General features: G+C 41.6%; 1 protein-coding gene across 1 annotated transcript in view; it reads left to right on the top strand.

Annotated features, from left to right (window-relative positions):
- NEURL1B (neuralized E3 ubiquitin protein ligase 1B) overlaps window positions 1-12,893 on the top strand; it is a 78,010-nt gene that overhangs the window by 38,254 nt on the left and 26,863 nt on the right. Inside the window, exons 2-3 of the mRNA XM_077265786.1 lie at window positions 2,558-3,118; window positions 10,542-11,246. Coding sequence (XP_077121901.1) covers window positions 2,558-3,118; window positions 10,542-11,246 — 1,266 coding nt within the window. The remainder of the gene's footprint in view (window positions 1-2,557; window positions 3,119-10,541; window positions 11,247-12,893) is intronic.

Here is a 12,893-nt window from a genome sequence, read left to right as displayed (position 1 = left end):
TTTATCTTGTCCGTGGTCATTATAAATCGACAGGTTTTACATTTTTTTCTGATTGCAGGGAAAGGTACCTGCAGCTGTTGGAGAGGACAGGGAGCTCTTGACAATGATGCTTCTTAGATTTGGGGGCTGCCTAATACACAGTAGTGGGGGGTCTGGAAAAATGGATTGTAATCGGGCATCTTTTTGTAGTAAAGGTTGTAATTTCCGTGCAGCTCCCCTTAGCGCCTCCAGATTTGGATTGTAGGTAACTACTAGAGGTACCCGGTTGTTTTCTTCTTTAGTTTTGTAATGTAGCAGGTGATTCCTTGATATTCTGGTGTCTCTTGTAATCTGGTTTTCAATATTCAAAAAGGTCTTTCTGAGGCGACCAAGGTGTTCATCCCTGTCCATGGGGTTGGAACATATACGACTGTATCTGATGGCTTGGCTGTAGACAATAGTTTGTGTTTTGGATGGAAACTGTCCCATTTAAGGTATGCTGGACGGTCAATTGGCTTCTGATACAGGGATGTCTCTCTTTCATTGTTGTGCAGCCTAATGATGATGTCCAAAAAGTTAATTTCAGTGCAGTAGTAGTTGAGTGTCAAGTTGATGGTAGGATGAAATTGATTAAACTGTTCATGGAACGTCTTTAGCCGTGGCTCAGACTCCGTCCAGATGATTAAAATGTCATCAATGTAGCGGTAGTACGCCAGAGGCCTGATGGGACATGAGGTCAAAAAGTCCCTTTCAAGCTTGGTCATGAAAAGATTTGCATACTGTGGGGCCATTTTACTTCCCATTGCTGTGCCAGTCTCATGTAGATATATCTTGTCAAATTAAAAGTAATTGTGGGTCAGGATGAATTTTATAAGTTTCACTACAGAATCAGCATCAGTCCCTGTGTTTTCCAGGAAGAATTTGCAGGCATTTAATCCATCCTGGTGTGGGATATTGGAGTACAAAGATTCCTCATCTATGGTGGCCAGGATGGTTTCTTCTGGTAGAGGACCTATTGCTGATAGTTTATTCAATAGGTCAGTTGTGTCCCGAATATAGCTGGGTGTATCCTTTACCAGTGGTTTAAGAATACCCTCTACCCATCCAGATACCTGCTCAGTAAGGGTGCCCACATATGAAATAATTGGTCTTCCTGGGTTTCCAGACTTGTGGATTTTGGGAAGCATGTAGAATGTCCCTGTTCTTGGACTTTCTGGTATCAGGTTATCGGCTCTTGTGGATTTGTCAGGCAGACAAGATACCAACTTGTTTAGTTCCTTGTAGTAGTCCTGTGTAGGATCCAACTCCAATTTTTGTAGTAGCGTGTGTCCATAATTTGTCTGCTTCCTTCATATAGTTTGTGTTCATCTTCATCATGACTATTGCACCTCCCTTGTCAGCAGGTTTGATGATGATTTCTTTGTTGGTTTTCAACGACTGTATGGCCTTTCTCTCCTGGGCACTGATGTTGGATGCTTGTGTCCTGTTAGTATCTATGATGGTGGATTTTATTAAAAAATAGAAAGCAACTAAATAGGTTAATTGTAGCAGAACTATATCTGGACGAGTAAAAAACAAACAAACAGGCGTTCTACTTTAAGGATTAGGAAGCGAGTTGGACCACCCAGCACTGTAATCACATTCGTTTTGAATTGACCCCTTCATTGCTGCCATTATCAGTGTATGACACGGTCATCCATGTTTGTGTTTCCTTGTTTTATTCTGTATTTCAAAAGCTATTAATAAAATTTGCTGAAGTTAGAGTAAACAATCTGTAAACCATTAAGTGGTGATAAATCTAAGTCATTTGTAATCCTATAAATGGTTTTGTACAAATGACTAAAAACCATTGTAGAATGACTGACTGTAGGGTTTTATTGAATAAATTATAGGACAAGTTATTGAGGGGTTTTTTTTTTTTTAATATCCTGTATCAAGTGTTGCAAAAGTGAATTCTTTGCTCCCGTTCGTCATTGGTATAGTATGTAAAATCATGGTCTATAGTTTTTATAATAACACAGCTGCACACAATTGTCGTACCAGATGAAAGGGTTAAACCTTTCCAATGCGAAGGCCCCAGGAAGGAAGGAAAGGCTGGAGGAACAGCACGTAACTTCCAATGGGTTGAATTTACATTACCTGTCGTCTTTTACATGTTAGCCAAACAGTGGGCCTATGATTGGAAACAACGTCCTATATTATAAAGGAAATGGTTCTCGCAGATTTCCATTAACAAAAGAGCGGCTCTGATCCTCAGGGTATGTGGATAGGAAAGTAAAACCCAGCTTCCATCCAGTTAATCCTTGAGGGACATTTAATTTTCCTCTTTTATGTTCATGAATTAAACAAAAACATAAGTGGGCTTCTTGGTAAATATGGTGAATTGCATGAGGATGGAGTAACAGACGAGGTTGTTTCCGATTGCTCGGAGAATTAAGACAAGTGACCATGAGCTTTAGGATGGACAATCGTTTCTAAAACTATTTCGACATATCGTAGCTTATTGGTAATTCTCAAAAATATGTAGACTATTACTATTCCGAACTATTCTTATAACCTTTTTGTATTTCTTCTACAGATACAAGCCATCACAACCGTCAAGTGGCCAACAGACCCTGTTACACATTACTCCACTGTGGTCAGGAAAGGAGACTTGTCTTGTCCCGAACAGAGTCTCCACGCTTTCACTGCCAAACAAAAGGCAAAAATATCCGATTGGACACTCATGGAAGAAAAGCCATCCGGCGCAATAGCTTTTGTAATGGGATCACTTTTACTAGTCGCCCTATCCATCTGTATGAAAAGGTCCGCTTGAAGCTGGTGTCTGTTCACCATGGGTGGAGCGGCGCTCTGCGGTTTGGATTCACAATTCATGACCCAGCTCAGATGAAACCTGAAGATATACCCAAGTATGCTTGTCCTGACCTCGTTACTCGGCCTGGGTATTGGGCAAAAGCTTTACCAGAGAGGTTTGCTCAAAGAGACAATATTTTGGCGTTTTGGGTTGATCGTCAAGGAAGAGTTTTCTACAGTGTCAATGATGAGGATCCCATTCTTTTTCATTGTGGAGTTAAAGTATCTAGTCCTTTGTGGGCTTTGATTGATGTCTATGGAATCACCCAAGAAGTACAAATTCTAGGTAAATTGTTTCTATTTTTCTTTGCTTTTCTTAGCCTGTTGATTGGAACATCCTATATTATTGTCATTGCAGATTAGACATCATATGTAAAAGCTGGTGCACTCAGAACGTGAAGCAGTCTCTGATATTAGCCAGTCAGAAATTGCCTTTTTTTGGATAGATGAAAGAAGTAATCTGGTTGTTATGGACCACTGCACTACCTATTTTATGCAAGAGCCATTGTTCTTGGAAAAAGCAGAATGAGTCACTTTTTCTCTTATAGAAACGTTCCTTGCCAGGATAAAAGGAACCATCTGTTTGCCAGGTAGTTGGCAGTCAATATTGCCTCCCAAGGATCACAATAAAGTCCTGATGCAAGTGTTGGCACTACAGCTGCACTGCTTGTTTTGAGGAAATTTATGCTCATATTTGGGTGATGCCAATGGGGTATAAATACACAGCTCATCAACTGGGCACCACCGAGTGTACAGCAATTACAGCTTTGCCATATCTGTTGTTCTATAGCTTTTCAGCTTTCATCCCATGACTGTTTTTGTTCTTTCCTGAAATATGACTTGATTTTTAGAGCATTTTTTTCCAACAGTAAGACTGGGATTTGGTGAATCTGCTGGATAGTTTGGATTATATGATTCCATTTATTTTGGAGCTTCTATAGAAATAAATGGAGAGCATCACAAGCATGGGGCTGCCTCTCCATTCTCAAGAAAGCTGTGGGTCTCGGCAGCAGGACTAACAACTATCGGACACTAATGGCATACATTACATAAAAGGCTGACAGCACTCACTGAATTGGGGCGCCCCTTCCGAGTCCAAGAAACCCTATTGGATAGTCCAGACAATCAAAAAGTAGAAGAACAGCGCTCCATCCAGGTGTAGTAATAGAAAAAAGGACTTTATTCCGCCATAATGCAAACAACGTTTCCTATTGGTGGTCGAATCGTCGTTTGCATTATGGCGGAATAAAGTCCTTTTTTCTATTACTACACCTGGATGGAGCGCTGTTCTTCTACTTTTTGACTAATGGCATACAGGTCATATGTCATAAATATCCCAGATGGGAACACCACTTCTTTCGTTTAGTTTAGGCATGTACTTTATATCATTATACTGTTTTCAGCAGTCTGTTTCTGCATTTTATGTAATTCTCCCACTTTACAACCCTAAAGAAGCTCCACATTGCATAGCATTCTAAAACCGGCCATACATAGTATATGCTTGTTAGCCAAACGACACTTTGGCTGATCCAACAGCCATCTCTACCTTCACTCCTATGTTCTTTATGGTAAAACCCCAACAGGCATCACTGCTGGCAGCTTATCTCCAGGAGAACAACGCAATTGACAGCCTGAAATCAGACATGCCCGATCAACAACTTCAGACGATGATCACTAGGCTGGGGCCCCCACACGCATTAGAGGGTCAACCGAACCCATAGTCACCAACGTCCGTCTGTGTTTGGGGGCCTTTACACTTGATTTCCGTATCTTGTACATTATCTTCTTTAAACTGGATAACTCATCCATACATACTTTTTTCCAGTACTCTTCTTTCCAATGTGCGCTTTTTGTCTCTCAGGTTTTCTTTTCCAATTTCCCAGTTGTTGTGTTTTTTTTGTCATACTAAATATTATTATTAATATACAGGGTGGTCCAAAAGTAGGTGGACAGTATGTGTAATAGGGTTATGAAGGGGGATATTTATCAAACATGTTTTTTTGGTTTCAAAGTTCTCACCATACATCTAGCTAAGTTCCTTGGGGGGGGTCTAATTTCCAAAATGGGGTCACTTGTGGGGGGTTTCTACTGTTTAGGCACATCAGGGGCTTTGCAAACGCAACATGACGCCCGCAGACCATTCCATCAAAGTCTGCATTCCAAAACGTCACTACTTCACTTCCGAGCTCCAACATGTGCCCAGTGGTTCCCCCCACATATGGGGTATCGGTTACTCAGGACAAATTGGACAACAAGTTTTGGGGTCCACTTTCTCCTCTTACCCTTGGAAAAATAAAAAAAATTGTTGCTAAAAGATCATTTTTGTGACTAAAAAGTTAAATGTTCATTTTTTTTCTTTCATGTTGCTTCTGCTGCTGTGAAACACCTGAAGGGTTAATAAACTTTTTGAATGTGGTTTTGAGCACCTTGAGGGGTGCAGTTTTTAGAATGGTGTCACTTTGGGGTATTTTCAGCCATACAGACCCCTCAAACTGACTGCAAATGTGAGGTGGTCCCTAAAAAAAAGGTTTTGTAAATTTTGTTGTAAAAATGAGAAATCGCTGGTCAACTTTTAACCCTTTATAACTTCCTAACAAAAAAAAATGTTTCCAGAATTGTGCTGATGTAAAGTAGACATGTGGGAAATGTTGTTTATTAACTATTTTGTGTCGCATAACTCTCTGGTTTAACAGAATAAAAATTCAAAAGGAATAATAATAAATCAAAATAAATGTTATTTTCTGTCCACCTACTTTTGGACCACCCTGTTATATCTAGAGAGAAAGAGATAATCATTTTTTTTAAATGCTACAAAAATATCTATTTTTCAGTATTAATTGGCTCCCTAGAGAATAAAAAGCATTGCACAATTCAGGCAGCCTTTTATCTCTCCTTTTACTGTTGCAAATGGCTGTGCACAATCCCCTGTGACGTGGAGCCTCTCGCTTGTAGCCATCAATGGTGCTGCCTCCTGGATATCTTGTATCTGAAACAAGAGACTCTTTAGGGCCTCTTACACAGCATTCCTGTGCTATCGCAGAGGGGTTTTAGAAAGTCCAGTACTTGACCCTCCAAAAGAAACTCCCGGCTACCCATCTTATCTCCGAATACAGGAGTGTCTAATTCATGTTTGAAGATCGCGGAAACTTACAACCATTAAAATAACAGATCAACAAATTACCTCATTTAGACAAGAGGCAAAGCCGTTGCTCTGCTTTATCCAGGTAGGAGTAAGGAACGAAGATCGAAACGTCCTAATTTAGGAATCCTTGTACATTATAAGGTTATTCAAGTAAGCAGCATGGGTTATTTCTTTTCACTTCTTGTTTCTGATTGACATTTCCCACTACTACTTGTCAAAGAGTAAAAATCTTGGATACATGGACTAAAATGGATTATTAGATTTAACTAAAATTTTTTACCCAGGTTGGTCAATGGCCAGAACTGTCTTCATATTAAAGATGACTGTATAAGACCAGTGATCTTGGTCTTCTGTATTTGAGGACCAGTTACACCTGCTTCCACTCTCTGTATGGAGGCAGTCAACGATTCAGCTCAGCTACTAAATGTTTTGAAGAAGGGATATTTGTAGGACAGAGGACTATGAAAAATTAAAAGAATCCATATAATGGTATAACAACGGCCACATTCACAAAGAGGATCTGACTTGAAAGGGCAAAACTGATTTGGGAACGAATTATGTCCCTCTTTTCCTCATCTGATATTAGAGAAAATTGTCCCTTAAATTTTTGACCAGTGGTTCTCAAAGAAGGTTAGAAGGGTCCCCAGAAAAATACAGGTACGCAGATTTCAGCTTGTTCAAAGAAGTAACCTATCTTGACCAAATTATATCATTTTTTTTTTAAAAGAAAAAGTTTTCTCCAAGGCTTTTTCAGGAGTTTTTTTTTTTTTTTTTTTTCCATTTCCCCAAGCCGCGGTGCAATCTCCTGATTGTACAATTTAGACTTTAGTGCTCCTTGTAGTGACCGAGCATCCCGACACTACTCACAAGAAACCTTTTATGGAGCGTTGCTTTCCCAGAGATATCTACAGTGTAGGAACTTCCAACTCTTCTGTGAGGTCTTTCCTTTATTCAAGGCCTTTAGTATGTTCCATGAGAAGTGACAAGTGTGCCTTAGACTAGTATTTTCCAAACTCCATCCTCGTGGCCCCCAACAGATCATGTTTTCAGGACTTCCTCAGTAGTGTTTGAAGTATCATGAAGACATGAGGAAACCCCAACCCTGAAAACATGATCTGTTGGGGTGTTGATCATTTGCTCCATTATTCAGGTGATGGCGGGCGCTGGTATATTACATTTTTTTTTTTTCATTTTTTTGTGGTTCATATTCCTGCATTATATGGCCATATTAGCCTGTGGAAGTAGGAATTCACTTTCAGTATTTATATAGCACAAACCTATTCCACGGCAGTGTACAATTCAGAGGTGAGTTTACAGACTGATTTCATAACTCTGGCAAATAATAAAAAGTATAGAGAATATAGACCCCGAGTGAAAACTTATATTGACATGTGCTAGAGATCAGCTGGAAATACTGCTTGTATGAAAGGTCGTTTCCCTTCATTATCCCTCTAAATACCACATTCTGAAATTTACATTGTTCTCGTTCTTCCGAGGTTTTGAAAATCCCTTTTTCTACGGTTGCCTTAATATAGAAACAGTTTGGTGAATATACTTCCACTTTTGTGATGCTCTATACAAAGCGGTGACCTTTCGGGCTGCTCGAATGACGCTGGAAGCTTTGTGCTAAGTGTGTGGCGTTTGGCTTCTCTCTCCAGACATTTAGGTAGCACGAAATGTCATCCGCTGCCTACTGTATCTTTTTTATTATTATTATTATTGCAGTCCAGTCAGATGTTTGCTGATCACATTGATGGGAAGGTTATAGAGCTAGACAATAGTTAGATCTCTGGGGGGGTTTACAATCTTAAATTTCCCTATCATCCGTCCAGGGACGTTACTGAATATAGACCTCGTAGACCTCCCGATGCGGTCTCCTCAGTATCTGTGTCTGAAGAGATCAGATGAGATTGCTTCACTGCACACCTAGGGTTTGTGTTCATTATCACATCCAGGCGATTTTGGAGCAGCCGGTGACCTCCACGACCATCATTCTGGCAAATTCCTAGGCTTCTGTGTGCCCCTGCTTAGGCTTCTTACATGGCCTCATATGGTAACATCTCCTCCTGCCTGGAGACCTAGACATCTGTGCGCTGAGACAACTGCACTCTGACCCTTGACATGAGGGGTTAAGAGCCCAGAACAGCAGTCAGGGGAACTTAATAGGGACAGGTTACACCTTACAGTTAAAGATCGTACATGGTGCAGTTGTTTGTTTTCCTTTATGTCAATGAATATATGTTTCAGTAAAGATATACAGTGAGCTGTTCTTATTCGCTTGAAGTTATTGCTCTGAATTGATCAAAGTGATAGTGATAACATTTTAATGAGTTTTTTTTCCCCCTCTGGACAAACAAAGGTCATTGCTTGATCCTTAAAGCAAAGAACAAACACACCACCTAATGGGCATATGTTACTGAAAACTATGTAATGTACATATATAGTCTCAATCGGATAATAACACACTGATTTGGCCAATACATGAAATATCTTTCTTTTTCGCTTTCTATTTCTTTGTCTCTTTTGATCTTTCTCTTTTTTCTTTCACTCTTCTGTCTTTTTTTTTCTTTGCCTCTGTGCCTCGCTCTTTTTTTTTTTTTTTTTTTTCCCCCCCCTCTTTCTGTGTCCCTGTCTTTCTTGGTCTCCTTTTTTTCTGTCTGTGTGTCTCTCTGTCTGTGTGTCTCTCTGTCTGTGTGTCTCTCTGTCTGTGTGTCTCTCTGTCTGTGTGTCTCTCTGTCTGTGTGTCTCTCTGTCTGTGTGTCTCTCTGTCTGTGTGTCTCTCTGTCTGTGTGTCTCTCTGTCTGTGTGTCTCTCTGTCTGTGTGTCTCTCTGTCTGTGTGTCTCTCTGTCTGTGTGTCTCTCTGTCTGTGTGTCTCTCTGTCTGTGTGTCTCTCTGTCTGTGTGTCTCTCTGTCTGTGTGTCTCTCTGTCTGTGTGTCTCTCTGTCTGTGTGTCTCTCTGTCTGTGTGTCTCTCTGTCTGTGTGTCTCTCTGTCTGTGTGTCTCTCTGTCTGTGTGTCTCTCTGTCTGTGTGTCTCTCTGTCTGTGTCTGTCTGTCGCGCGCTCTCTTTCGCTCTCTCTCGCTCTGTTGCTCGCGCTCGCTCTCTGTTGCTCAGTCTGTCTCTCTGTGTGTCTGTCACTCTTTGTTGCTCTCAGTCGCTCTGTCGTGCTGTTTCTCTCGCTCATTGTGTGTGTTTCTTGATTTAATGTTTAGTCCAAACCAGTGTCTTATTGAATATTTACAAATGGTAAAGATTGAATATTAATTATTCTCAGCTTTGTGTATTTATTTTTCTTTTACTTTTTCATCATCCCATTATTTTTCCTGGATAGTTCTTAACTGTTACTTTGTAGAGAAAAAAAAGTGAAGGCTCATAAAATGTAGTGTGCATTTGAAAGCAGACTTTGAGAAAGAACAGAGCCTCGGGTATCAGAGTTCACAGAATTCGGCTATCTTTCACGGGATATAAACAGCGCAGACAGTGTCACATCCCTGTTTCATCTCTAGGTGCACACAGCCTCCCCAGATCCGCCACCAGCAATCCCTTTTCAGTTATTAACCTCTGTTTGAGGGGCACAAATTCCGTCTCCATGCTTTGCCTTGTCTGATTGTAACATGGTTCCTCCATATGTCTCTTGGCGTAGGACAGCAGTCCTTAGCTCTTCACATGTGATATATATGGGGCCGACATACAGGACTGGTTTCTTGGTATCGGTAGCTCGTACAAGCTCGCAGCCCCAATGGTGGGGCCAATATTTCTCACACCCTAGCTCTTGTTTGTGACCAGTGACATTTCTTTCCAGTGGCTGTTGTCATCTCTGCTCACACATCTACCGTAGGTCTCGGGGACTTGATATTAGTATCCATTCTTTGGTATGACCTCATATTCTCAGTAATGTTAATATTTTATCAGGCCCATGAGTGTTAACGCACCTTTCATACAACTTGGATCTCATGCCGTGCACTCATTCTTGTTTATTACAAAAGCCCCGATGTAGCTGCAGGCTCAGAAGAAAGCTTTCACAATGTCCGCTTGTGACAGGAGGCAGCTGCGAAGCTTTGACGCCTACTCATTTATCACGCTACTATGAAATGGATCTTTTTATTCTGTGTTCAAAACTTGGCTCCATACCTAGACCCTCTAAGCCAAATGTCGGCAGGGGGGGAACTTTACTGCCTAGTGTGAATGCTAGGCGTGTCATGACAAATGGTGAAATATATCCTGCTGGGAGTTGTAGTTCTGGCAGCAGCTGATGGTACAGCATGGCGGGTATGTGGGATACAAGCGATACCTGTATTCAGAATGAGCCATTTTGTCTTATCGGTGCCCTGCACCCAGCGACGTTACACTTGGATCTCTCCTGGTTGTCAGGTGCTCTTCACTTAGGGCAGAGGACAAGTCTTGTCCTCTTACAATGTGGTGCAGGTGACATGTGCTGATGAATTGGATTAATGGGAACACTCATCCACCCAGTCCTTAATCACAAGACAGACGTGTTTGTAGAGTGTTATTGTTTCGGTCTCTCCTATACCTCCTGTACACTAAACTCTTTGTTTTGCACCCACAGATAGCATGTTTGCTGACACAATGCCACCAGGACGACTGAGCAGCCCCCGGCTGAGCACATGCTTGCCTCAAAGTAGCCATGATTCTGCAAACTTCAACAATAATGAACTGGAGAACAATCAGGTGGTAGCAAAAATTGCTAACTTGAACTTAAGCCGAGTGCCGCCACCGACCGACAACCACGCCATACCTTGTTGTCCAAACAGGCGGCAGCGTACCCAAGGGATGCCAACGTTATTGGACATGGAGCTTCACTTTCACTCCACACGTGGTGCTGACATCACTCTGTCATCTGATCGATCGGTGGCATATACGAATTGGCAGGAGAGCAACAGGACGATAGTGTTTACTGAGAGGCCAGTGCACATCGGGGAGACCCTCTTTATAGAGACCGGCCAGTTACCGCTGCCTTACTATGGGTCGTTATCATTTGGCATCACCTCCTGCGATCCAAGCACATTACGAACCTATGATCTGCCCTCCAATCCAGACTACCTACTGGACAGAAAGGAATATTGGGTTGTTCATCAAGGTTTGTTCACAGTGAGCAACGGCGATATCCATAGTTTTTTATTTATGCCCAATGGGGAGATACATCATGGCGTTAATGGAAACAGCCGCGGGATGTTGATGTGTGTGGACTCCTCGCAGCCTCTTTGGATGTTTTTTTCAATTCATGGAATTGTGAATCAGCTGAGAGTTATGGGTAAGTCAAACCTTTGGAAAAAAAGTTATTTTCCATGTACATACTTGGCCGAGCGTAGATGGTTACTCGGGGCATATCCAATCATAACACGTAGAAATGGAAGGGTTAAATGCTATAATGTAGTAGTAGTAGTAGTAGTAGTATTTATTATTTTCTACATAGTATAATATCAGTGAAATCCCCACATCTGTGACCAAGTTAATGGGGTCAATTGTATTCTCCATCGTAACAATGGCTGCGGAGAGGTGTGCGCTTCTCTTTACTTAAAAACCAGGGTGTATGATATTAGTTTATTTAAAGGACAACTCGCCCCAGAACACTGCTCTCATGAGCGTTCCCAGGGTAGAGAAAATGGAGTAACATCTAGTTAGATTGAATGCACGTTTCTGAATCCAGGTTAAGTCTCTGTGCTCCTACAGCAGCCGAATACTGACGCTCCCTAGTAACCGCGAGTTTTCTCGTCAGTATTTGCTGCCCCCTGGTGGTGCGCACAGAGTACGGTCACCACTGTTCCCGTACTGTATGCATGCACTTGTGCTTGCCATGTTGTATGCACTTTCTAGCCTCTTCGCTCGGCTATACGTTATGTAATGGTCTTTTTGGCGGGGGAGTAAAAGTCGTGAAATGTGTCATTTAAAGCAAGTTAGACATCCACATGTACCTCTTACTGTTCAGTTATAATACTTTATTATCCCATCAATGGGACAGATTTAGTGTTGCACCTTTACTTTGGTGGACATTGCGCCACATTTTATTTCATCTTGCCATCTCAAGTTGTAGATTTTTTTTTTCAGTGTGTGTTTTAGACACTTTGTCCCGGTGCATTGTACATGCCTGTGTTGACGAGGGTGCGTGTTGGAGTCTGACGCACCTGATTCATCCAGAGGCGCACACGTATGAGAAGCTGTATGCGCTTTGCACCTCGCCCCTCCAGACTGGAGTAAGATTTGTGGGAAAATCACAACCACAAGTAGTCATGAATGATGAGTGGGCCTTACCATATACCCCGTTACGCTTCCATTTCACCCCGGCCCTGCTCGTTTTGGCCAAAGTTGCCATCAAAAGTTAAAAATAATACATTTTTGCCCAACTCTGCGTAGCACAAAAATGTAACTTTTTCAAAATGTATTGCACTGTAATGAATCAGTGCCTACATGACTAATTCAGCAAGAGAGTGCTTTAGATAAGAAAGGGGATCTAAGAGGTAACGTTTCGCCTTGTGGAAAGTGACAAGCTACGTCTGAGAGAGGAGACTTAAACGCCATGCATGCTCCTCTGAGAAATTTAATTTGCAATTTGCATATTTAATTTCCCAGAGGAGGATGCATGGCATTTAAGTCTCCTCACTCTGACGTGCCAGGCCTGGTTTGTCACGCTTCACATGGAAAAACGTTACCCCTTAAATCCCAGGCTTAAGCATCTCATCTAGTTAAATCCGATCTCATACTTTGCACTGATGATGGGCAACAACCCGAAACGGTGTCTGCAAGATGAGATCTGGTTTGGCTCTTATCCTAAGTCATGTGACAAGGCTCGTTAAAGGGTCGACATTGACTGTTAGGATTGCTACATCCAATAGGAGTTCTAGTTCTCTTCCTCTCTAAAGAGACAATTTGCATATTAGACTAAAAAAAGTGCTTGTCTTAA

Source organism: Ranitomeya variabilis, chromosome 5 (genome assembly GCF_051348905.1).
Source record: "Ranitomeya variabilis isolate aRanVar5 chromosome 5, aRanVar5.hap1, whole genome shotgun sequence".
NCBI lineage: Eukaryota > Metazoa > Chordata > Amphibia > Anura > Dendrobatidae > Ranitomeya > Ranitomeya variabilis.
The sequence above is the reverse complement of the archived record's forward strand: the minus strand, read 5'-3'. Positions and strand labels throughout refer to the sequence as shown.